We start from the raw sequence: 26,311 nt of genomic DNA on the forward strand, positions 1-26,311 counted from the left end.
CGCTCAAAACGACGCGTGATTTGGCCAGTTCCCCACATTTAGATCCAACACAACAATGAATATGGTCGGGGTAATATTTTAAATCCTTTCTATTCTGGGAATTTTCTTCGCCTTTCTGTTTCCGAAAATCACCGTTTTGCAAATGTGAATAAGTTGATAAACGATTATTGTAGATCGAGCGACAAAAACATCTTCATATGAGTTGGATTTCCAAATTTATTTTCAGGCCAGTATCAGGCTGATTTTGTAGCCTACTCTTGAATTTGTTGGTCTTCCTTTGACAAAGATATCGTGTGGAAATTTTGTTCAAGCAGACTGCGCCATAATTTTAGACTCATTTAGACTATTCCCTTTCTTCGCAGATTTTTTATTATGCTATTTTTTTTTCAGAAACCGTCAAGATGGCAGAACGAAATGAAAATCCTTCTCTTTTTTTGAAATCTTGAACTTGCAGTCAATTGTCATTTAAATTCGATAAAAGATTAATTATTCAAATATGATTTGAATAAGTTGTGATGTATAAGGGAGAAACTGTGGATCCCTGAGGCACACCATCGTTCAACGTAACTGTGAATGACGGACCAGTATATTATAACACATATCTAACCAATATTCGGATTGTGAACCTGTTTAACTTCATCTGAGGGATTTCCCGATTATTTTTTTTAATTAAACACCCTCCAAGCGACATCTGCAGAACACCGGCCAATTCGACTGAGCCTTAATCCGCGTATTTTTTCGGACAATTTGATTAATTGTCCGAAATAGGTGGAAGTTTAGAGCCTTTTGTTTTATACGCCGCAGAAGGGATTAGATACATACCGCCACCGTATTCGGATAATTGCGATTTGGGCAAAATCCACTCACCCGAAGGATGATTAAATTTCTCGTGTTGGTGGAAACGGAAGATGGCCGCTGCGGATCGCAGGTATGCCTTCCGTTTCGTTCTATTCGTTAATTAGATTGCGTAAAAAGTGGAATGGATAGAAACGGTTGGATTCTTTTCGAACAATTGGGGATAGAGTGGGTTTTTTGGTCCCGATGCAGAAATTCAATACTTTTCTTAACGCGCGTTTCACGAAATGAGTTGGCGTCTTCAGAGAATGGAGATGACAAATTAGGTTAGGTTAGGTCCAAAGTGAGTGGGTTTATTAGAACCGCCAGCGTAACCCGCAAGGGTTTATTATAGCTCACACCTACTACCAAATAAAGCCAGCTTCCTAACGAAGCCCATTAGTTTGTATAGTGAGTGGTATTTTAGGTCAGATGGTGATAGCAGGGGAGCCCACGACGCAAAATGGGGATTTACTCGAGCGTCATTGAGACATATTAGGTTGCAAAGCTTAGATGATAACAAGAAAAAATGTTATATAAAATATACCTTTTCATCAGTGGGGGAAGCGGCTATAGATTTTTGAATATGTAAAAAAATACTGTTGCATGGACATACTCGAGCGCATCAGATATTGATAGCATCAATGTCCTACGTATTTTTAATGATGTTGGTATGTTAATCTGATCGTTAACATTATGTGGGTGGTTGTACGTAAGGGTTAAAAGTGAAAAGAAAAAAATTTTATCGGGCGCGTCAGATTTTCTAAGGGGGTGTTGAGTTCAACAAAAAAAAGCTCTCATTCAATAATCTGACGATTTCGATCTGACGCAAACTCGCGGCCATTATTATATGGTGCAAAAAAATTCGCCATTTTGAAAAGCTCAAGCGCGTCAGATTAAGATATATATGGTTCATATTTATGTTTTAGACGTGCTGTCTCATAATCTGACGATTATCTAGAGGGATTCGCTTAATCTGACAAAAACAATCTTTTTTTAAATTTCTTTTCAGTTCATTGACCTTGATTGATTGCTAAGTTAAGAATACGGCATGCAAATAAATAAGTGTATGTTTTTTAAGTAGAATACTTGTATTTATGAGAGAATAATTTTGAAAAAATGCTCATAAAATTAAATTTTATATAATCAATTGATTAATTAATGAAGAAAAGAGAAATGAAACTTTGTATGTTTTTAACCACTTGTATAAGTTTGAAAATGTCCTTATAGGACGAAACTGCAATAACGTTGGTTACAAAAAAAAGTGGTAAAAACAGAAAGCATTCTCAGTTTCACCGATATAGAATTTGCCGCTAAATGCAATTCTTGGAATCGCAGTCTGCGTTTGGTGGCCCTGGTCTTCGTGAGCTGCTACGGATGGTGTTTCGGATTTGAAGTAGGCTCTAATGTTGTTTTTGGACCCAATTCTTCTTATCCTTTTCCACAATTCTCTGACATAGAAAAGGGCAAGCCAGAATCTGGTCCACCACCACTTTGGAGTAATCATTCCGTTGAAAATCTTTTTTGATGATCACCAGAGACCTTAATGATTCCTCTTTTGGTAGATTGATGATGGTTGGATTCGTGATTCAGATACTGTCCCGTATGAGTGGGTTTTCGGTATACAGATATTTCCCACTTAGTGCTGGTCCTCTTCACCAATACGTCTAAGAATGGCAATTCTTTGTGAGCTTCCTTCTCCATTGTAAAAGTGATGAAAGGACTTACGTTGATGATATGCTTCAGAAAGGTGTGTAGTTCTGTATTTCCGTGGTTCCATATTATGAAGGTGTCGTCAACGTATCCTAACCAGACTTCCGGGCTTCTTGCGGGCTTCTTCAATGACCAGAGTTCCAAACCACTCCATATTCATGTTGGCTATACCTGGTGAAAGTAGCAATCCTATTGGTACTCCCTCATGGCAGCGTAAAGATTGCGTCCTTCAGTTGGAAATAGCAGTTCCGTACACAACTCCTATCTTCCAGGTACTTGTCATCGGATAACTTCCTCTGTATGATTTGAAGTGCTTCTTCGACAGGAACGTTGGCATGGGAGCTTTCCACGTCGAAACTTATCAATTAATCTTGCTCTGTGACTTCGATTGTCTGTAATAATTCGCCACATAAGATGAAGATTTTTTTGTAGCGGATGTATAATTGAAATAAAAATCTGGACAAGTTTTGAGCAGCTGAATACTGGAGCTAATGATCGGTCTGAGCGGAACACCCTTCTTGTGGATTTTGAGTAATCCATACAGGTGAGGGGACCTAGTGTGGTGCGGTGCTAGCGATGCTCTCCTTTTCAGAAAAAAAGACTCGATGTTTTTTCAAAGTTTTTAAAAATTAATATTTTCAGCTATTCATTTCAATCTTCGATTTAATTTATTCTTTCAGGGATTTCAGATCATTTCATATCATATTAGACAATGGAAGTCCAAACTAGTGAAATTCAACGACGGTTCTCATTTGTTGAATGCCAAATTGGAAGTTTCGACGTAGAGTAACCGAAAAAAACTGTTTTTTTTTTGGAAAAAATCATAGAAACTTTTTTGAAGGCCAACTTTGAAGCAGAGGGTTGGTTGAAAAATACATTGATTGGACTAATCAATTTGTAGTTTATTGAAGTTGATATGGAAATTATCAAATTTAAAAATCGTCAATGAGGAAGAGAGAGAGAGACAGCCTTTTCGTTCTGGTGAGGGAGAAGTGCTTCCAAAGTTCAAATTGAAAGGTTTTCTGTTAGCATCATTTCCCAATGAAGCGAACTTGCTAAGTAGAACGTGAGTCGAGAGACAGCAATTTTGTTTTGGTGAGAAAGAAATGTTTTTGAAAAGAATAAAAATGGCAATACAAAAATGAAGTAGATATAAAAAAACAAAAGTGAATGAACGAAATCAGTTTCAAGGAACAACTTTTCTTTAGATTTTTTCCAATTTTTCATCATGTCTGTATTATCCCTGTTCCTAGTCAATTGAAAAGTAGCCTCCAAAGATATTTTCCCAACAAGTCAATCAGCATTTTCAAAAAACTGTTTTCTCATCATAAACAGAATAAAAAAGTTGGTAGAGTTCCCTGAAATAAATATTGTGAACTGTTTCGATGTAGCTATAGAATGCAGACATGGAAGCGAACAGAATTTTTCGACTTGTAAACTGCACAACTGTTACATCAATATTTCAGTGTCTCTGTAATGGACGCTATATAATATTCAAATGACATTTAATGTTTCCAGTGGCTGAATTTCGTGTCGAAACGTTCATACCGGAACAGTGAGGGAGTATTTATTATATGTTGAATGAAGTTGCTACAAGTTCACTTTAATGAAATTCAACCAAATGCATTTTTACAACGATCAATTTCAATATATGTGAGTACCAATCCACCCAAAAAGAACACAAAACAAAAACGCAACATTGAATGTTCCTTTGAGTGTAACAAAACCAACGCAATTGCAAACTTTCTTCATTATGTGTCATACTCATAATTATAGTAGAGAGTAGGCCAATTGAGACCCTTAGTGGGGAGACCTGGGTAGTAAACAGGCTGAGACCCTGCGTCAACTCACAAAATCTTTGGAGCATGTCACTAGCTGAGGAGTAGGAAGAATGAGGCCTCAGTGTAGTTATGTAGCGTTTCCCAACAGGAAATTCCGAACTTTATCGGCAATTGATATCGGCCATATTGTTAAAGCTACATCTATCAAATCAGTTGTCATTTATTCAGTCTGTTTTGCTAAATCATCATAGATGGAAATAGCTTTCAACAAATAATAATACTGGATAAACACTGATCTGAACTGAAAATGATCAAGTTATTTATTTAATTTGTTGTCTATTAGTCTATGTTTTGTAATGACTGAGGAGGTAGGCGATTGAAAAACTTGAAGAAGGAACATATGTTGCCTGAGCCTCGAAATTTAATTTTTTCTTGAAGGCTGATTTGTACCAAAATTTGTCGATTGATTTATTATTAACGACAACATTCAAAGAAAAAAATTGTAGGTTCTCCAGGTAGAACTTTAATCAATTCCACTCATCGTCACATTATCAGCTTCATTCCTCCAATGAAACACAACGTTGTACAAACTACAGACTTGTCGAAACCAGATAGAAAGAAAAATATCAGTTCAACAAAAAGAACTCATCCCAAGTGACACGTCTGACCTTTCCAGAGAGCAACAAACCTGGAATGCATTTTACGTGCCTCATTTGGACGTTCTATTAAACTCGACAACTGCAGATGAAGTCTGGCAGATGGTAATGAGCATTCTTAAAAACGAATAATCAATCGGTAACAGGCTCTAGGAAAAACCTGGATGAAATTTTTTGCTCTTTTTTCTGTTCGGTCGTGCTAGTGGGGTGGATTAATGGAAACTTCCATTGGGTCGTTTTGCGATACTTCCTTGCAGTGGAGATTGATCGAGTGAAATTATTTTGATACAGTTTTGCTACAAGAGTTGTCGTCAAAGTATAAAGATTTCCGTTTGTGATGAAAATGTCTGTTACATAATTGAAAGCAGTCGTATTGAAAACTGTCTAGAACTTCAGAAATATAGTGCATAGTGGTTGGAATTCATAGACTTCATTATTTTCACCATTATGTACCACATTCGCGGGGGAGTTCTTATTTTAGCAAAGAAGTCAAATCAGCAAATTGACGAAATTTCTGTTATCAAAAATTTATCTGTAGAATCTCATATTGAAATGTGTGTGGTTTGTTTGAGAAATGATGGTATAACTGATGTGTATAGATCACCCGATGGCTACATAAATATTTTTACCAATTGCTTGACCCAGGCAATCAGCATGGCTACGTATCGTTCAGATTATTTGATATTGTGTGGAGATTTTAATGTAGATTTTCTCTAGTCACCAGACAAAGATACAAAACTTCTTAAAGAAGTGTTTCTCAAGCGTTCTACGCTTGAGAAACACGTGTCGCGGTTTTTGTAGAACCATTTATAGGCGAAATCATACAATAAACTGTAATAATGAGTTTTGGTATGGATTTTCATCAAGTATCGGTCAGTTCTATTCAATTATTAGATATCACACTCAACGATAAAATTCTTTACTATACTAGATATCTATTTATTACTGAATCAACGTCAGGTTTTAATATAGACGTTGAAAATGTTCTTCCAAACAATAATTCGTGATCTCTTGCTTGATCAGAAACGGAGATACTGTTTTCGCCCCTCAGTTTCATCACCCTTGTCCAAAAAACTTTAATTGAAATCACCCAATAAAAATGATGGGCGTAATTGAAAGCTCTAGAAGCAATTACCGTTCCCAGAATTAGAGTATAAGCGAATACCCGAGCAATGCACTCTTGCGCATATAACACCCGTCCGCTTTTTCTTTTTATTGCTGTATTAATTTTTAATGAGGAACGCCGAAGGAGAAAGAAAAATTGCGGCGCGACTCGGGCTCTCGTCAGTAATGAGGTTCTTTTTTGTGCTCGTTCACATGTAAGATCACAAGCGTCAGGATAAAGGAGCTAGGTAACATACGGAGAAGATCTCTCTCACTCTTGAAACGAGTTAAGTGATTCTTTTCGAATACAGCACGTTTCATTTGGGACGGGAAAAATCCGGTTCCGCATAAGCCGGGCTTTAATTCTCTAGATGCGCTTTGTTTTGTTTACCGAGATGGAGTGGAAGGTTCACAAACAATATTTTCGAAACGAAACTAGCAGGTAGCTCGGGCTGGGTTCAAAGTGCCTATCCAACCCTTCACTAAAAGCCTTGCGCGTTTATTATGCCGCAACATAAATTCAGTTTCTTAGCGAGTCAGCTATACCAGAACATTTTCACTTCTGATTTGTGTGCAACTCAACGTTGAAGACGGCGTAAACAATGTTCTTAAGAATGTTTCTTGTAAGCTACAACAAGCGGAGGGACTACAACTTATAATTGGCTGTGATGCCAATGCTCACCTAACCTAACCTAACCTGGGTAAGCACCAACACCAACGAAAGAGTTTATCATGGCAAATAATTTGGACATTTCAAACAAAGGCAATAAACCTACTTTCGTAAATGCGAGACGTAGTGAAGTGATAGATGTAACGATAGGAACTACATTTGTAAGTAACTATGTTTGGAAATGGAATGTGTCCAATGAGGAAAGTTGTTCAGACCATCGACACATGAACTTTGAAATCGGAGGGATTCAGACCTCGATCCTAACATATCAAAATCCCCGGAAAACAAACTGGGGAGCCTATACGGTGGACCTGGAAGCCTGTTTAGACTGCATGGATTTTGACTAAAAAAACCTTCAAATGTGCAAGGAAATCAGGTCCATGGGACCAATACAGAAGGTCCCTAACTGAGTATAACAAAGTCCTGAGGAAATCCAAGAAAAATACGTGGAGAAGGCGACGTGAGAAGGTTCAACAGACCCAAGCATGTGCCAGGCTCTACAAAATACTCTCGAAGGAACCTCAGGTTTCAATAAATAATCTGAAAACAAATACAGGGGACTATACAAAAACTGGAGAAGAGACTATCAGAGAGCTTTTCCGGGTACACTTTCCCGGGTCACAAATTACAAATCTAACAGCGGAGTCCTGGGCGAATTCAGAACTGGAGACCCCGAAAAGGGCATCCAGGGAGGACTGGCAAATGGCAAAGATGGTGATAGATATGGAGAAAATTAAATGGGCTGTAAACTCATTTCAACCCTATAAGTCGCCGGGACCTGATGGCATATACCTAGTAATACTTCAAAAGGGATCGGAAGCACTTTTCGAAAAATTGTGTATAATTCTCAGGGCAAGCTTAGCACTGGGACACGTACCAAAAACTTGGAGACTGATCAGGTCCACCTTCATTCTGAAACCTGGAAAAATCGGACTCGGCGAAGGCTTTGAGACCAATTAGTCTCATGTCATTTGCGTTGAAAACGCTAGAAAAGCTACTTGACAGGTATATCAGGGACGTATCACTGGCTATCAGACCATTACATCGAGACCAATATGCATACAGATCAGGTATGTCAACAGAAACGGCTCTATGTCGGGTAACAGTAGAATATACTTACAAAAACAAGGAAGCACTTTTAGCTGCTTTCTTGGACATTGAGGGCGCATTTGATGATACGTCAGCAGGCTCTGAAAATTATAACAAGATGGACCGAAGAAGAAGGGCTTAACATAAGCCCATAGTAGCATTCACCAAGAGGACTAAAACGGAGGGTCTAGGACCTCTAAAACATCGAGGTGAAGATATACAAGTGTCGGGGAAGGTTAAATATCTGAGAGTGATTCTAGATTCCAAACTGACCTAGAACCAACACTTGGACAGCATAGAGCGGAAGTAGCACTGATGCTCGCCAGACGAATCTATGGAAAATATGGGGGCTAAAACCAGACATGGTATATTGGCTATACAAGATGGTGGTTAAACCCATGATAACATACGCATCTCTGGTCTGGTGGCCAAAGATGAAGCAGGTTACCGCCATCAATAAACTATGTAAGGTGCAAAGATTTGCATGTTTGGGAATGACGGGAGCATTGAGAACTACCCCAACAGCTGCATTGGAGACACTCCTGAATATACCTCCTTTACACTTTGTGATAATGGGGGAGGCCAGGATGGGCCAATTCAGGCTGGTAAACTCACCGAACTACAAAAGATCGCAGCGAACAGAAATTTCGGAACAAGTGGATGAACACATTTTGAATATGTGCACGGACCACATGACACCGAAGTACAACTTTAACACAAACTTCACCATTAGTCATCCCGAAAAGATGTTTGGAAAAACACCTGGTATACAGATGGATCGAAGACCAAATACGGAACGGGAGCTGGAATATACCGAGCGGTTAGAAATCTAAACCACAGCTATCCGCTAGGACTATGACTATGAGCGGATCAATATTTTTACAGACAGCAAGAGCGAAGGTGACAAACCCGAAGGTGACATCAAAACTGGTCTGGGAATGCCACGAATAGTTATGGTTATTATTTTTTAATTTTTTTTTTGATATCTTTGTTCTTTGACTATTTTGTTATATATTTTCCCTTTATTTCCTTTATTATTGAATATAGTTTCTTCTGAAGGTTTTAAACAGGCTTTTATTTCGAAATCTACCATAGTAATCTCTTGGAAGGAAGTGTCTGCGATTTTTTTTAAGATCTTTTCTCTTTGCAACTAAAGACCTCCTCCTAGCGCAGGAGACGGAATTCAAGCCTCTTTTGGACTTGCCTAGCATCCAAAATTTGATGTGGAGAAATTCGCATCTGGTGACAGTAGCTGCCAAATTTTATTTAAATAAAACAAACACGGAAATAGCGAAAGGGGTACCAAGGCTTGATAGATAGTTAATGACGTATTATTTTATTGGTGACTCAGCTATAAAACCGTAGATGTTTCAGTGGGATACGTATATATAATAATACTAGTAAAACCATGCCGGATTTACTACATCACTATTGAGTATTTCATGAGTTGTGCCATTCCTCTTGAGTCTGACATCTGTGAACTCAATTGTTGATCAGGTGGCAGCGCAAAAGAAATGGAAACTGACTAGAATTGTTGATGAAATCATTGATATGTGTCGGAAATTGAAAGTGTACCCTGTTACATACAGAGACCGGTTTTGTGTACCCAAAAAACAACAGGAAACATTGAAAATAATTTTTTAGACAGTTGGCTTTGCGTTTTGTATTTTCTTGACTCGCATCAACGTATCAACGTTCAAGGAAAAAGAAAAACAGACTCGTTAAAGCGACGTCGTACACGTGGACGTCCGGACAGCGTCGCGTTCTTTAACGTGTTTATTCGACGGAAAAGCAATAAACCACCGAATAGCAGAGGCTTTTGGATGAAAATGTACGGACGGTCAACCGAAAAGGCGAATGAATATCGGATCAAAGCGGAGTCATCGAGGAGGAACGACGAGCCGGTAGTTTTCATCGATTCTGGTGAATTTGCGCTGGCTGATTGACGTACAAAGTTATTCGAGATCGTACGAAGGTAGCTAAAACGGGTTGCGTGGATGGAGAGAGATTTTCAATATTTCATAGAATGGTACGAGCTCCTGAAAAATATTTCCTGTAGATTACTCGTGGAAGTAATAGTCTATCAACACAAAGTAGCAGCATTCAACAGCATGATCCACAGATAAAGTGTAATTCTCAAGTATAATTTTATTTCTGATAAAATTAGAAATGTCGTATATTTTATATAGACTTCATTTCTTTCGAAACCGAGTGTCAATATTTCGCTAAGCCATTTCGGAAGCCTATTTTCAGGTAATCAAAACTATATCAGAACCAATTATCTGAACAAAGTGTTCACTTCTGTAAATCATCCTCCAACCACTCATTACGACAACGAATATTTCTTGCGACGCAGCAAGGATAACCGCGTCCATCAAACCAAGAATCGACCTTCTCCCCGTCGTCGGCTTCGAGATCGATGTGCGGCCCCCGAGAGGCGGTTTCCTCATGTGTGAGGACAAACACATCTCTAACTACCCGCAAATATTTGCCCTCTGCTCTGGTCCTGTTCGACTACAGCTGCCCCCGGTCGACAGCCGCCCCATTCCCCCACCCTCCCCGTTTCTAATAAAGTCGCTTCCGAGCTTTGACGGACCGAAAAAGCGGACGGGATCTCTCTCCCGGAAATTTTTCCGAATTTACGAGGAATATGTCGACGATGATAAAAAGATACTTTGGTATCTCCCGATGCGCGCGGGAGTTTTTCTTATTTTTCGCTGGATACTGATGACGTCGGTTTCACTTCGGATTTCACTTACTTTTTCACTTTTATGGTTTCCCGTTAGGAGCGGGCATTCGACGGAGATGTGAATCGGAAAGGCTTAGAGGTCTTTGGAATCGAGACAGGGAATTACTTCGATCTTTGTCTGAGTGAGATGGCGAATGAACAAAATTATTTTTGTCGAAGATGATATTTTACTTCGGTGTGTAGGACTCAGAAATACATGAATTCAATTTTGAACGTGACAATTTAAAATAAAACAGCTCTTGGATAGGTTTCAGTGAAAATTGTTATGTTGTTTCGTGTCTGTTGATAACAGTTGTAATAACCCCACACATTACACCAACTGTTATGACCTAGTCTTTTGTTAGTAGAAATAACTTCAACACTACTATTGAGTTTCGTAGCCTGGTTCTTTTGAGCATCAAGAAGAATATTGTCATGAGTATTATTTCTGTTTAAAAAAAAAAAAATCTGTTTAAAATCTGTTTAAAATCTGTTTTTCCGTTAATCAGCTATCGCCCCCATACGAACGACAACTCTCAGAAGTTGAGAAACTTGTGCGAGCTAAGGACTAACGAGGTCTTACCTTTTAACGTGTGATTCCTAACACGGTTGCAGAATCATTCCAGCTTCAACCAGATGAATTCTCTCGAGAAAAATATCTGGTCGAAGCGGGAATCGAACACACGACCTTCCGATCGTGAGTCGGACGCACTACCACCGCGGCCAATTCCACAATGCATGAGTACTTCGGATTCCAAGTTAATTTAATGAATTCATTACTTAATAACAGACAAAAATTCAATATACAGGGTGTAACTGAATAAGTGTAAACAATTTGAGGAGGTGATTCCTCATCAAAAAAAAGATAGGATTTTTCATATAAAGAAACTTCATTGGAGCATCCCTTGTTAAGATACAGCCCCTTAAAGGGGTACATAAAATTTGTAAAACCATTTTTCTCACAAGCACTGAAAAAGTTACAATATTGAAATTAACCTGACGTTTTGTACTGTCAAAAAGACACTTAGCCAGTAATTTATTTGGTTTACACCATGGTTGTAAGGGGTGGAAAACGCAACCCATAAACTTTTTGTCTTACTATTCGTTTACCATTTAAAAATTTATTTGCGATAGCCTGTTTCATTCTTAACAAAAAATGCCTCTTGGGTTTTTTGCCCAAAATAAATCAGTTCGCAGCAAAAAATTATTTTACGAACAACTACAGAGATACATCGTCATAAATGCGAAAATACGAAACTAATCTATCTAGTAGTGACAATTAAATTGGTATGACGCTGTCAGTTTGTGAATTTTCGAAATTGAATTCATATTAATTGTGTGTTGTTGTTCTGTTCTGTTCTTAATTTGTTACTTTAATAATTCACTTGTTATTAAAATGGCATACACAATTGAGGAAATGGCTGATATGCATTACGTTTACGGTCTGTCGCAGGGGAATTGGTTAGAAGCTTCTAGAAGATATGCCGAAATGTATCCTCAACGGCAGCATCTTTCACATAGAAAAAATGGATATGCAGGGATGAGTTACGTTGATTGAATGACCCACTTCAGGTAACTCACGCCTGAAGACACTTGGGCTGTCAGAAAACAGAGAACCGCAGAGCACATACCTTGTACCTACCTCTACAGTATTTGATAAAGTTTCTGGCTATCTCATTTGAAATATCATACACCAAATAACTACTCTGTTTGACTTCCCCAAGAACCTTATTTCGCATCTACTTTATTGCAAACTTCACTGGATCTCGATCTGTTCATGGCGTTGTTCATCATAACAATCTGAACCTCACCCACATGACAATGAAAAATCTGAACAGAGTCAGACTATACAAACTTTTCACTAGGCTAGGCACTCAAATGATTACTTCTGCGAATTGTTCGGGTACACTTGCTAAAAGTTGCATAGCCACCCACATTGAAAATCTCTCGTTACGCTAATCAACAAACTCGCGTTCATTAGCGCCCCCATATACGTCGCCTTGTTCTGTAGGAAAATGCATCCCATTGTCGTGTTTCGCGTCCCATTACCGAACTAGTGCGAATAATATGCACATGCCTGCATTATTAACCGAGTCGCGAAACACAGATGCTTTCCCTAATTTGGCTCGACGTATGTGCACACTTGTTCGATGTTTTGCCACGTTGAAAATTTGAGTATATTAAAACAGAGGGGATATTCATTATTCTAAGTATTATCTTTAGACTAATTGAGATATAGGTTCTAGATGTTATAGCCTACAATTATTCTAATACTACCTTCAAGACCCCCAAGTTTATTGAAACAACTTCATTATCACGTTGGAATATCCACCCATATTCACATTTCCAACGACCTTAGAGGTCCTTCACATCATTTTTGAAAGAGAGGTTAGATGAAGAATATACAGATGTATGCTCATTGCCAGTTGCACAAAACATGTTTATGCAGAGCTTAGCAAGACTACTATTCGACGTTAGAAGTTAGAGCAGTCTGGGAATGACCTCCGACATAATGTTTGCAGAATGACTTGCCTTATTCAATCCCAATCCTGGATTTTTCGGGAGGAGGATGAATGAAAAATACCTTGAGGTATATACAGTTGCAGACCCAGTTGATTTGATATTTCTATCAAAATAGAATCAAGGTTAGTAGCACATAAGACATATTCTTTTCGAAAGGAAAAACTTTGGTTTCATTGATATTCAGCAAGCGTTTCCTATCAGCCTTTCACCACTTCTTGTGTGGATAATAAATAACTTCTTCAGATTCAGAGATTCTGACAACAGACACCTTGTTCTCAGTTGCTTTCAGTGCAATTTTATGACTACCTCTAGTTCTACTATAATGTTTTGATTTATTGATTTTGGAATAGCATGACTATGCTCATTATTATTATTATGTCATTATAAGGTTCATTTATAGGTGCTGTTCGTGATTACATTGAATCTAGTTCTATCGTTCTGACTACGCTACCTTTTTCCACATAATTGATAAGACCGTTTGATGTTAACTCTATCTGAATCTTTTGAGGATCAAACTTGAAGTTACTCCAATGTTTTATTATTATATTATGTATTAGTATACCCATGTTGATATGAAATTTCAGCTACGTTTATTGTTGTTATTCCACAAAAGTGGTTCTGTCAATGAAAGTTAATTTGCATTTCTCTCAAAGATTGTAAGTAGGTCTTCTGCACAATATATCAATACCATCCGCTTCACTGAATGTTAAGTTCCAGTAGTTATCAGTTTTGGACTCTGTTAACAATACCTGTTGTTGTTTCCATGATATGTTTCAACAGAAAAATAATGGTTCACAAATATCGTTATGGTGTCATATTGCTGAAGATCCCCCGTGTCTGTGCCCAAAAAAGTTTCTAAAAAGTGTCAAATGAAGTAACGAACGAAATACTGGACATTTTATTGAATCAGTCATAACATCAGGCTGGGATGATTTCTTGAAATTTTTTAGTGAAGTTACAGATACTCCAAAATGCTTGCACTCAAAATTTCAGATCTCTCGGTAAGATGTGTCAAAGTATGTAATGAAATAATTGATCCAAATGTGGACGGTTTCATCTCTCTCTAGAGATACATTCACTCCAGTGAAATAACATTTACTTTCTTTTGATATCCTCACGTGTGTGTGTATGTGCATAGGTTGATACCCTTGAATTCCATAACTAGACGGAACATAAACAGCCAACAGAGACTATTTAGACTATTCAGACTCTGCTCATGCTTGAACAAATACAAGGTATTTTCCAAGTAAATGTTGATGAATCTTCGTCAGGACGGGCGTTTATTAGTCCCTGGACGACTTGGAGATTAGAGAATGGATCTAAACTGTTGAGAAGCTGGATTGGGAAACATTGGTTACATGTCAGCCTTAATCAGGATAATGGACTGGATGAGTTGAGGGTTGAATCATTTATTTTGTTGAATTGAGACGCTTTGGTTCAATTTGATTCGGTAATTTCAACATTAGCTTCCGGAGTTACATTTTGGAATAGTTCACGTGAGAAATCAATGAAATAATTATATCCATATCCAGTCTTCCACTGTTCATACATTTCTAGCTACCGATACTCTTTCAAATAAATGAGACTAACCTGAGCTCCCAACTATTACCTTCATTGAAGGGAAAAACCGTCTCCCATCTGCGACATCCTGATCGTTCCCCGAATTGAATGAAGAGTATTATTACCGTCGATTGAGAACCACTCCCAATCGAAACGGCATGTGATAGACACGACAATATTATTCCTCGAAAGAAAAATATTGAGTCGGTTCCTGGATTGATGTGCCAATGTTATTGCAATGGAGCATTTGAACTACCACGGCAGAGTATAGCAGAGGAAAATTCATTCGATGTATCGATCAAGTAGAAAAAGGTTCAGAATGTGCCAATCCTGCCTGAAAATTAAATTCCAACGAACAGTAGTGTTTGGTCCTTCAAAATAGTGAGATAAACATCATTAGGATTTTGCACCAAGAAAATCAACTGTTGAGAAGTGGTTCGCTAAGTTTCAACGAGGGAAATGAGCAACGAGGACGATGTACGCAGTGGATGCCCGCTGTTTCATTAAGACAATGTACCGTGTCACAAATCAATGAAAACGATGTCAAAATTGCATGAATTGGGCTTGGAATTTTTTCCGCATCCTCCGTACTTTCCAGATCTGCCCCCAGCGACTTTTCCTGTTCTCAGACCTCAAGACCGTTATAATTGTTGTCTAGCCCTCGAAGATAACTACATTGAATGATAAAATGAAAATTCATTAAAAAAAATGGTTGCATACCACCCTTTCAGCGCAACTTTTACTTGCTTGTAAAGATCTTGAACAACCAAGGGAAAATTCCTGTAATACGTAACTGGGAAATGCGTTTATGCTGATGCGTGGTTGTCCGCATAGTGTTTGCGGTGCGGAAAATAAATTTCCTCGGGTGTTTCACTGACAAGTTGGCGGGTAACTTTTAGCTCCTTTTTCTCCACGAGGAGATAAATTGGTTGAGTATGGTAGGAATGCTCAGGAGTAATCAATCATACGAAAATTTCGCGAGGAACGCAAAACGGCTGACGGTCTCAGAGGAGGAGGCTCACTTTTCACGGTCTGATGGCAACTTTTATGTTGGAGACATTGGCAAGGAGAGGAATCGAATGGATGCTTTCGAATTGATTATTGGAGAAAAGGAAAAACTTTTGAGTCGTTCCAGTTATTAGCACTTAGAATTTTTGGAATAGAAATTTAACTTAGCTGAATTATTGTTTAGAAGTTATTACTGAAAAAACTCATTTAAGAGATGTAACGAGAATCACCATTTTCATCCATACCAGCCAAAATCCACCCATTTATCAATGAAAAACTGTGGTCCCTGATACCACAAAAATAATTTCACAACTGCTATATTAAACTAATTTCCAAAATTTATTGTCACACCTTATTCATTATCGAAGGCAAACCACGGCCACAACCCCGAAAAATAAACTTTTGACACAGTTGGAACTTGACTGTACTTAACGTTTCGGCTGCTACTACGACAGACATCATCAGTAGATTATATCTCGAAGTCTCTGTTTAGGGTAGAGTAGCAAATCAAAAGCCGTCCAACAAATGCGATAAATCGATATGGACTGAAGCAGCTAGAAAAGTTTCACATTTCTATTATATTTGACACCACCAGTAATTCGAAAATAATTGGATACTCTATATGTCGCACATGGCGGCATTTTCAACGAATTACCAGCCTGTAATCGTCATTTTCATTTTAATGTAATGAATATCTCATTTAGTAACTATGAAGTTTTTATCTATGACGTTCAAATATTCGAATGGGTGGAACTAATTATGAAACGTATTGTTGGAGGCAATTCAGCTATCGATTGAATCTGTAATCAACATATTTGTAGGGTTTTCGGATGAATTGAGAATGGATTCGAATTTGTACAGTGCATAGTAATTACATATACATCATGTTAGAGCTATATCATGATATCAATTTGCCTATTTTTCATTCTGAAATAGGATATCTGGTACAGGGAATACTTGTTATTATTATTCATTGTGATTTATTAACATTTCTGATGACTCAATAATTATCTGACTCATGTAGGGTTGGTATAAGAAAATATACCACAAGGAAAAACTACCAGAGAAAGTGTGTTAGATGGACAAGTTTTGACTCAAAAACCATTGCAGCATTTGCAACCCTTCAATAGTGTTGATTTTGGTGATTGATTTGCTCCCTCCCTTTCTTTGCAAGATTCCCACATTTTTTTGTATGGAGTGTGAAGAAGTAGAAAGCCGAAACCTTTTTTTTCAACTCATTGAAATGATTATTTGAATAGTGAGCCTTAATGAGGAGCGGAATCAAGAATGGTGTCAGAAGTGGGATAATCGATAACCAGAAAACAAAATTTTTGCTTTTGATGATTCTTGCTTACCAAACAAGTACTTATTGTGTGTAACTGTATCAAACGTATTTAAAAAAAATTGAATGAATTTCATATGAACATTTGAATTACGCGAAGTGTAATCAAAAGTGTTTCTTTAGGTCTTTCACTATTCAGTTCGCTCATTCACAGGGGATTATTTTTTGTACATCTTCTCACAAAGTTTTTGTTTGGTGAATGAAGGGTGGATGATTATACTACACATTCTATCAAAAACCTTCTGCCACCAGACACATAAAAATTTCATCCTTCGGTAAAGGAATTTCCACGGAATATGCTGAATAGTTGATCGAATATCGCAAAAACAGACGAATGACGTAACTCGATTCGAGTCGATCTCTCGGTTCGACACGCGATGCACCAAATTGCAGCCATTTTCGTTATCAAATGATTGGGACAAAAATCTATTTCTCTCCATCTCTCTCATCTCATTTCGCTCGCTCAACTGATTTCACTATTCTCATTTATTTTTATCAATGCTTGATGACAGAGCGAGAAATGGTGAAATTATTCAACTGTAAGCCCTTCGCTGCCTCCGAGTTTATTATTTAGGTTGTGCTCATTTGATCCTGATGGAACTTTCTTTTAATAATTCCATGTTTCGCTTTTTATGTTGCTCATTTTCTCTTCTAATGGTTTAGAGAAAGCGGTGGATCGTGGGATTTTCCTTTTGCATTTCCATTCTCTACTGAAACATTCTATTGAGAAATATACCCAGCAAAAGAAGTTATTTGGATGTGAGTATTGACAAGTTTCTGTAGCAGAAATCTAGGCCCTTAACTAACTTTGTTGTCCCTAAAACAGTTTGGACGTTTGCCGTTTGGCCTACATAATGACCCGACTACTTGGAAACGTTTTACAGACATGGTAACGGTTCTGGATGATTCGAAACGTTGTGATTCATAATTGTAACGAAAATTACTTTACTTTCATTCAATTCTTTAATGCCACTGTGTACCATTTAATGAAAGGATTTTATGTTGTTACTATATGTCATGGAACTTTATCTAGGTTTATCGAACTCATTTTGCCAACTCATTACTGTCGCTATTACTGTTATTATTTTGAAAATTCATATTAGCAGATATTTTGATGTCGTGTTGTTTGATTTTTGATAAGCTCAATATATTTCTTAACGATTAGCGACACATCAAATTATGAATTAATTATCCAAACGGAGTGTTCTAGTTGGAACGTATGCCGTTTGGCCTACATAATGACCCAGCTACTTGGAAACGTTTATTGCACATGGAAATAGTTCTGGACAATTTGCACCGTTTTAATTTGATAACAACAAATATTACTTTATTTTGACTCAATATTTTCATTGTCACTGTGTATCACTTTTTTAAAAAAATATGTTGTTACTCACTAATTTTATCTAGGTTTATTAAACTCATTTTGCTCGTTACTCGTTACTGCTACTATAACTGTTATCATCTTAAAAATTCATATAACAAGATATTTTGATACAGTGTCGTTTATTTTTTGATAAATTCAACATTCTCTCCAACGTTCACTTCAGATTATTCATTAATTATCCTAATGGAGTCCAATCAATCACCTGCATATCGCATTTGAGAACCCCGCTGATGACCTCCGTGTACGTAGGGGATGTCACCCGCCATCCCTTTGAATAATTTCTGGTATGGAATCCTGAATTATTGGTTATTAGGGAAAACGTGATGAAATTGAAAAATTCTCTGCCAGCTCGCCTTCGAATTCTCCAATTAGCGACTGATTTTCCACTTCCGGAAATATTCATCGGGAGGATATTTCTGCACGCACTCGCCAAGATAATGAAATAATCCGTTGTGGTGAAATTGTCGCTTATGCGCACATTTCCAATCCAGAAAATTGATTACGAATGATTTTTAGCGGTGTCGAGGTGTACGCTTCATTTTATTTTTAGCTATTGAACGATTCAGCTTTCAACAGTGTTACGGATGGTGGTCTGGATTTAACTTGATATTCAGTATCTTCAAACATTCATAGGGCCTTTTATCAAACACGTCCTTTCTTCACAGTTTCTCAGATATCTCGTCATTTGTCCTCAGGAAATTTGTATGGAGTGCAAGTTTCAAGCACCATGAGTCGGTTCCAGACCTGTTTCTTCATATTCTTCTCAATAAAAGTATTCATCACAATAGAGAACACAATGTAATTATTATTTTGCAATGCCATTGAAAGGAGTACTTAGGCGACGATACGCGTTATTAGGATAATTCTAAATGATTCATGTTACACAAGACTTCCTTGAGGAAAGAAAAGAAAAAGAACACTCACCTGATTCGGAAATGGGCGAAGGCGCAGAAGAGAAGGACGTGGTGGAATAACTACTAGACATTGTCGACGAGGAACATTCCGATACGGAACGCCTCTTTGACATGGCAAAATGTAACGACAGTTGCTCTAGTCTCCTGGCGAGAAACCTTTGTTCCCGGCTCAACTGCTCCTTATATACTGAGTGCTTTCGTTCTCTGTCTTCGAGGGTCTGGAAGAAAAACGAAAAAGTGATAAGATTTTATACCCAGAGTCTCATTGCATTCTGAACTTTCTATATTATTCCTGATTATAAGGTACAAAACCCGGGCTGCTAGACCATGGAAAAATGGAACTTAAAGCTTCACAACAATGCATGGAATCACACTTTTTATTACTCCCTGTACACTCAAGTGATATTAGTGAAATCATTTCATCTTGGAAAATTAATAACCCACTTGGAGTTGATTGTATCTCCAAGAAAATCTCACATATGGATGTAAGAGCAATTTCTGCCTTGATGTATCATGCGCAGACGTTGAATTCTGCCATTTGTTAGGTTAGATTAGTATCTCTTGTACTGAGTAACCTTTCAATGAAAGCATTTATTATTATATTCTCATATGTTTTCGAACCTTTAGCATTTCCAATTCTCTATTGAACTCGGTGAATTCACTGATGAACTGGAAATTGGTCTTCTTTCACCAATTTTGAAAAAGGAGACCCCCAACATTATGGAGTAAGCTTCTATTGTCGATGAATTTGGTGATTTCTGTTCATTTTATTTAATGAACGGAAATTTTTGTCATATAATCAACGCAATTCCTCTTTTCTGGAGGAACTCCACAACTCCAGCTTTCAAATACTCTCGAAGGAGAGTATTTGAAAGCTGGCATCATGATACTGCCTCTCCATCGAAGTAACTTTACTTGTTACATATGCATCAAGTTATTTTTATCGACACTGCGATATTTAAAGTGGAAAGTTTGCTAACGACTTTAGTGTTCCAGGAAGTTTACTATGAGCGTTCCTCGCATTAGGACTCTTTAGTTTTTACTGACATGTTGGGAGAGTTCTGTACCTAAACTTTGCAATTCCGCAGCATTTATCATCCAGGGAATGTTTTCTTTCACTCGTTTTGGCCGGAAAGCTACGTAGAAGAGAGATATCCATTTGAAAAGTAGTATTGTTCAACTATAATCATTATCTAAGTGAACAATTGTTTATTGGATCTTTTTTATTTCAAATTTTATTTTTATCTGGAAACTCTGGCTGAAAACTAGAGTTGATGTTTGAAATCAGATTTCAATCGTTCGAAACTGACACTTATTTCAAAATTTCGATTTTAAATCTCGAAAATATGACTTTGAGGTCGAAGATTTGATCTCAAACTTGAAGTTCCGATTTTTCGAACGTGTATCTCCGAATTGAGACTTTGAATCTTGAAATTCTGATATTGAGTCCGATTTTTCGTTTGTATGGAGAATTCGAGTTTCCGATTCTTTCAACCGTTTCTTGAAATCTTGATGTGCGAGTTGTTGAAATTCTGACCTTACTTAGAAGTCAGACTTCAGTCTTGACATACGTTAGAATTATGGCTGTTAACATTGAAATTATGCTTGAAATTCTCAACTGAAAATTTGCCTTCGAGCCAGAAAATCAGGCCTAGGAGTCTGACTTGTATTCAGGAATCAGATTCTTGGGAGTAGAACTCAAAAATCACATTGTTTTATTACACTTCAACAGAAAACTACGACGATTGACCATATTTTTGACCATAGAAATTTGATTCATACAGCTCCCTTTTCTCGTCGCCTATAATTTCAACTTCATTTCATTCACATTGTAATATGCAGCTACATAATAATGATTGGTTTACTAAAAAACCAAGAAATGTTAATATATTTTCCAGACTTAGACCTCCAGATATATTTTCATCTCTACTCATAGTTACAGAATGGTGCTGTGCAAGCATGCTCATCAGAAACATAAGATACCTCTGACATCAAAGTTCCTCTTCGATAATAATACGGTGATTATCATCGAACAAGAATGGTGAATGAGCAGGCAATTTACTCCGTCCCCAATTTCGTATCCAATTGCAGAAATCCGATCGTTATGGCCCTGTACACGGCTTCCGAGAACCATCGCCAGAGGAGTAGTTTCCAGTAGATAATTCTAATCAATTATTATCATCAATAACCTGCTAACTGTGACCAGAACACGAATTTACTGCGAACGACCCCGGTGTTAGAGGAAGTGGGTCTGCAGAGGCCGCCATATTGATTTACGGATACAGGATGGGAAAGGCATGGATCGGCGGTTTTCTGGATGACGACTGATGAGACACTAGGAAGACGGTAAATTTATGATTGTATGTTACAAAACTGGTGTTTCATTGAGGAGAAACGAAAAAGGGAGTGGAATCTACCCATCCTCAGCATTGGTAGCGTTCTTCTTGAACAAAAGTCTCTTGTATGTCTACAACGATGGTTTATCTTCAAATATTCATCATGTCACTAGTGGAGTCCCTCAAGGGTCCGCTCTTGGACCATTATTTTTTTTACTTTTTCTAAATGATTTATGCAACACATTCTACTGCAATATATTGACGTTTGCAGAAGGTATACAGCTCTGTTATCGACATAAGAAGTGAATACAAAGATTGACACAACATTTCAATTCAGGTTTGCGCTTTGTTATTCTTCTAAATGGGCAATTATTCTAGTAGAAATCGTCATCGTCTCAAAGTTCATAGAAACTAATATTGATTTGTTTCAATGATTTTTCTGATAATGATTCCTAGAATTCATTGTTTCTTTAGGTGAACTACCCTGACCGAATCTTTGATACATGATACAAACGACGTAAACGGCTTCACTTCCATTATTTCTTGCATACCCACTAATGGATAAATAATTGTGAAACCCTTTCAATGCATAAATATTTTATGTTGCTTCCGCCGAGTTAATATTTTCTTTGTTTGACTTGGGAGTTCATGTCATAACATATACTGTAAGAAGGAATAGATACTTTATGAAAATTGGATCTTTGAAAAAATGTATTTTTCCGTTAATCAGCTGAATATTCTGTTGTATATGTGATATACACCCTGGATATTTCATTTTTCAAGAATGAAGTGGGAACACGTCAAAGGGAATTGAACGAAAGTCATCCACAATCTTAACGGCCAGACTGAGTGGTACTCATGATGAAATGTAATACGAATTCACCATCTGTGACTAACTCAAACATTGAAAAAATTATTTTATTTCAACAAGCTTTTATTAGCTTCACCTGTATGTATGTGTGTATGTATGTATGTATGTTTCTTTGTTTGTAAGTTTCAAGCTCAGGATCTGTAGTTGACAGAATTATCGACATTATTGCTTGATCTATTCGCGGCAGATGGCGTTGTAGGTAACCCACCTTGATATATCGACATTATTGCTTCATCTATTCGCGGGCAGATGGCGCTGTACTTAACCTAATCTTACCTAACCCCCTTGATATAATTCGAACTCACTTTACATGTATTTCTTCATTTGGAAAAAGAATGAAAACATTTTTTTTAAATAAGCTTAAAACAATAACGAACGAAAAATACTAGATTTATTGTGAAAAAAGCGTGGGCGCTCTGTGCTATATTTTTTGTATATCAGGCGCCTGTCGCTTTCTTCACAATAATACTATTATTTTCCGTTCGTTATTGTTCTGAGCTTATTACATTTTTATTTTTAACTTTTTAGTTTGTTTTATAGTTATATTTATTTCCTTGAATTCTATTTATGTATTTTTGTAAATTCATTCTGAATTATGGTTTTTCTTCATCGGTTTTGTTGATATTTTTTGTTTCTTCGTCAATATTCAATATTTCATTCTTAAAATCGAATTGAACAAAATACGCCTTTATTCCATTTCCATATATGATCAGAATCAATGACTGATATATATTTTATTTATTTGAATTTATCAGATCATTTAATTTCTTCCTAAAAAAAAATTGCAAAATTTCAGTAACTTCTTAACATTTTTGAAGTTGAAGCATTTCAGGTAAATAGATAGACAGTTGAGATGATATATTTTCTGCGATGTCTTGCACCCTCCGAGCCACGGTGTCAATAAGTCAAATCAAAATACTTTTATTGACGGGTGTTACTTTATTTCACAATAGACAGTTTCGCTTCCTTCGCCTTTCCTACGCAGACTAACTCGCAGTTGCGCCGCTAGCCTATTTATATGCAATTATTACTGCCATCTCGAGGTTATCGGAATACACTAGCTAGGACCAGAACTTTCTCGAACCAACGCGGTAATTCCAAATATTTAATTACGCCTAATGCCACCTAGCGGGTAGCTGAAAAAGGTAGTACATAGTACCACTTCTCGCCACTAGATGTCGTTAAGTGTCACAATACACAATAATAATTGAAATGCAAAAAAGTTTGCTTAGGTCACGCACTTTGCGACTATCCTAGTCTAGAAATATAGTTAAGGGCAGAAATTGGCCCTTGGAACAAACTGAAAAAATCATAAAATCATTATGGCCCGAAGGCTTCAAAGTTTGGAGACCCCTGATCTATACGATCATTTTTCAAAATCATTCTGAAACGCATTTGATTCCATGATAGGATTCAACACCCAGTCGTGGAAAAAATATGGTGTTCATGTACATGACATTTCATATACTCTAATATTACTCACATAGAACGCCTCTGTTCAAACAAAATCCAAGGCAAATGACATCCACCCTCTGGGGAGGGGGTTCGTCCCGTCGCATACACTATTCATAAAAAAAATTGCTATTCAGCGTTCTGGGCAATAATTTCGGTGGATGCGTTTATCGCTCAACTTGGTCGAACTACGCTCTCTCGGGAAGAATAAACCGCGATCGAATTAGTTTGCCAATATATTAGTTGAAAAAATGGGGCTTAATGGATGAGAACTAGGGGGGTGGTTCAAAAACTTCTCGGAGGGAATAATAGTCAGAAATAGGAGAGGATGAATGGGATAATTTTTTTGGCAATGTATTGAGGATATTTTGCACGACAATGCACCAAAGAACCTAACCTTGACTCCCCATATTGTCGTTTAGGATGTGATTATATGAATAACCTTGCACAGTATATCCTTTAAGTCTAGCCTTGTGCAATACATATTCTTCTTCTTTGTCTAATTTACGGAAAGAGGAGGATGGAAGGTAGCACATATATTCTTTGTGGGGTTCCGTTCTCGGCCCTTTGTAATTCGTCATATATTGAAGCAATATTAACTGTATTTGCTGATAACAACACAGTAGTATGGCATTCAAGTATAGATAGATAGATAAATAAATATACTTTATTGTCCAAGAATAAATTCTCACAGAACAGAATAATTATAAACTATATAATAATATAAACTATAAATCGGTTCAATTCGTGGGGTTGCAGTCAATAGCTGGGCTGTTACAAAGAAAACTCTTTGTTATTTGCTTTCGGTATATTTCACACCTTCGTCAGGACAATAATATATATATATATATATATATATATATATATATATAATAATAATAATAATAATAATAATATACTTTATTTCAAAAAATGCAGACTAATACAGCTGAAGCAGTAATGAAGACATAGAATGAAAAGGCGTCACAGTGAAAAACATTAAACATTTGTATATATAAAATCTAAAAAAAATTAAATAATAAAGTAGATATGAAATATGTTGCAAAAATATTCATAAACATATATTGAAGACATATAGAGTTGCCTATCAGGTGGGAAAATTACAATTAAAATATTCACCAGTATTATATGGTTCATTTTCTATAATAATTTTTTTAATTTCTTTCTTAAATTTGCTGATGCCATTGATTGATTTTATTCGATCTGGCAGTTTATTGAAAAATTTTATACACATGTAGTGAGGACTACTTTCTGTTATAGATAGTCTGTGTAATGGATACATGATATTTCTCGTTCTTGTTTCATGCCCGTGTGAAATATTATAGGTCAAAAAGGTATCTTTATTTTTGAAAAAATATATTAAGCATTCATATATATATATGCCAAAAATTGTCATTATATTATTCTTCCGAAAACACCCTCTACATGATGCTATGTAGGCCATGTTTAACATAACCCGTAAGGTTCTTTTTTGTATTACAAAAATTTTTTGAACATCATGACTACATCCCCAAAACAAAATTCCGTACTTTGCCACCGATTCGAAGCTGGAATGATATATTATTTTCATTGAGTTTGGGTGGAGATATTTGTTGAGAGATCTTATAACATAAAGCACCCTATTGAGTTTCATACATAGATCTTCTATATGTTCTGACCAGGTCAGAAATTCATTGATATATAAACCAAGAAACTTTGATTTTGATGTTATTTCTCTCTCTTTTGTAGCTATTTTGATTGTCGGTGGACATTCCAACTGCAACTGTCTTGAGCGAAACAATACTGTGTGGGTTTTTGATTCGTTAAGAATTAATTTGTTGCTATCAAACCATTCTTTTGTTTTTTTAAAGAGATTTTCAGTATTTTCTATGATTTTTGGGAAATTTTCACCGCCAATCAATATATTTGTATCATCAGCATAGCTTGTTATGAACTGATCATTTCTGGTATTCATTGAGCATAAGTCATTGGTAAAGATTATAAATAGAATCGGTCCGAGAATGCTACCTTGCGGTATTCCAATATTTGATTGGAGTATCTGTGATTTATAAATCATTCCCTCACTTTTAATGGAAACTCTCTGATTTCGACCATTCAGGTATGAACTAGCCCATTTCAAAGCGTTTCCTCTAATTCCATACTTCTCTAATTTATACATCAGAAGAGATCTGTCCAAACAGTCATATGCTTTAGAAAGATCTAAAAACATTCCTAAAGATAAATATTTTTTTTCAATGAAATTCAATACATGTTGAGTGAATTGGAAGATGGCTGACATTGTAGATCTACCTTGGATGTAACCATGTTGATTCTTACTGAAAATGTTACATTTATTAAAGAAATCTA

General features: G+C 36.8%; 1 protein-coding gene across 1 annotated transcript in view; it reads right to left on the bottom strand.

The window, feature by feature from the left end:
- The window catches only part of LOC111517113 (max dimerization protein 1), a 471,041-nt gene that overhangs the window by 19,295 nt on the left and 425,435 nt on the right, over nt 1-26,311 (bottom strand). Inside the window, exon 5 of the mRNA XM_074169201.1 lies at nt 19,317-19,524. Within this exon, the coding sequence (XP_074025302.1) occupies nt 19,317-19,524 (208 nt within the window). The remainder of the gene's footprint in view (nt 1-19,316; nt 19,525-26,311) is intronic.

This window comes from Leptinotarsa decemlineata, unplaced genomic scaffold, assembly GCF_025532065.1.
Source record: "Leptinotarsa decemlineata unplaced genomic scaffold, Ldec_3_MD MMD2_P_RNA_scaffold_5, whole genome shotgun sequence".
Taxonomy (NCBI): domain Eukaryota; kingdom Metazoa; phylum Arthropoda; class Insecta; order Coleoptera; family Chrysomelidae; genus Leptinotarsa; species Leptinotarsa decemlineata.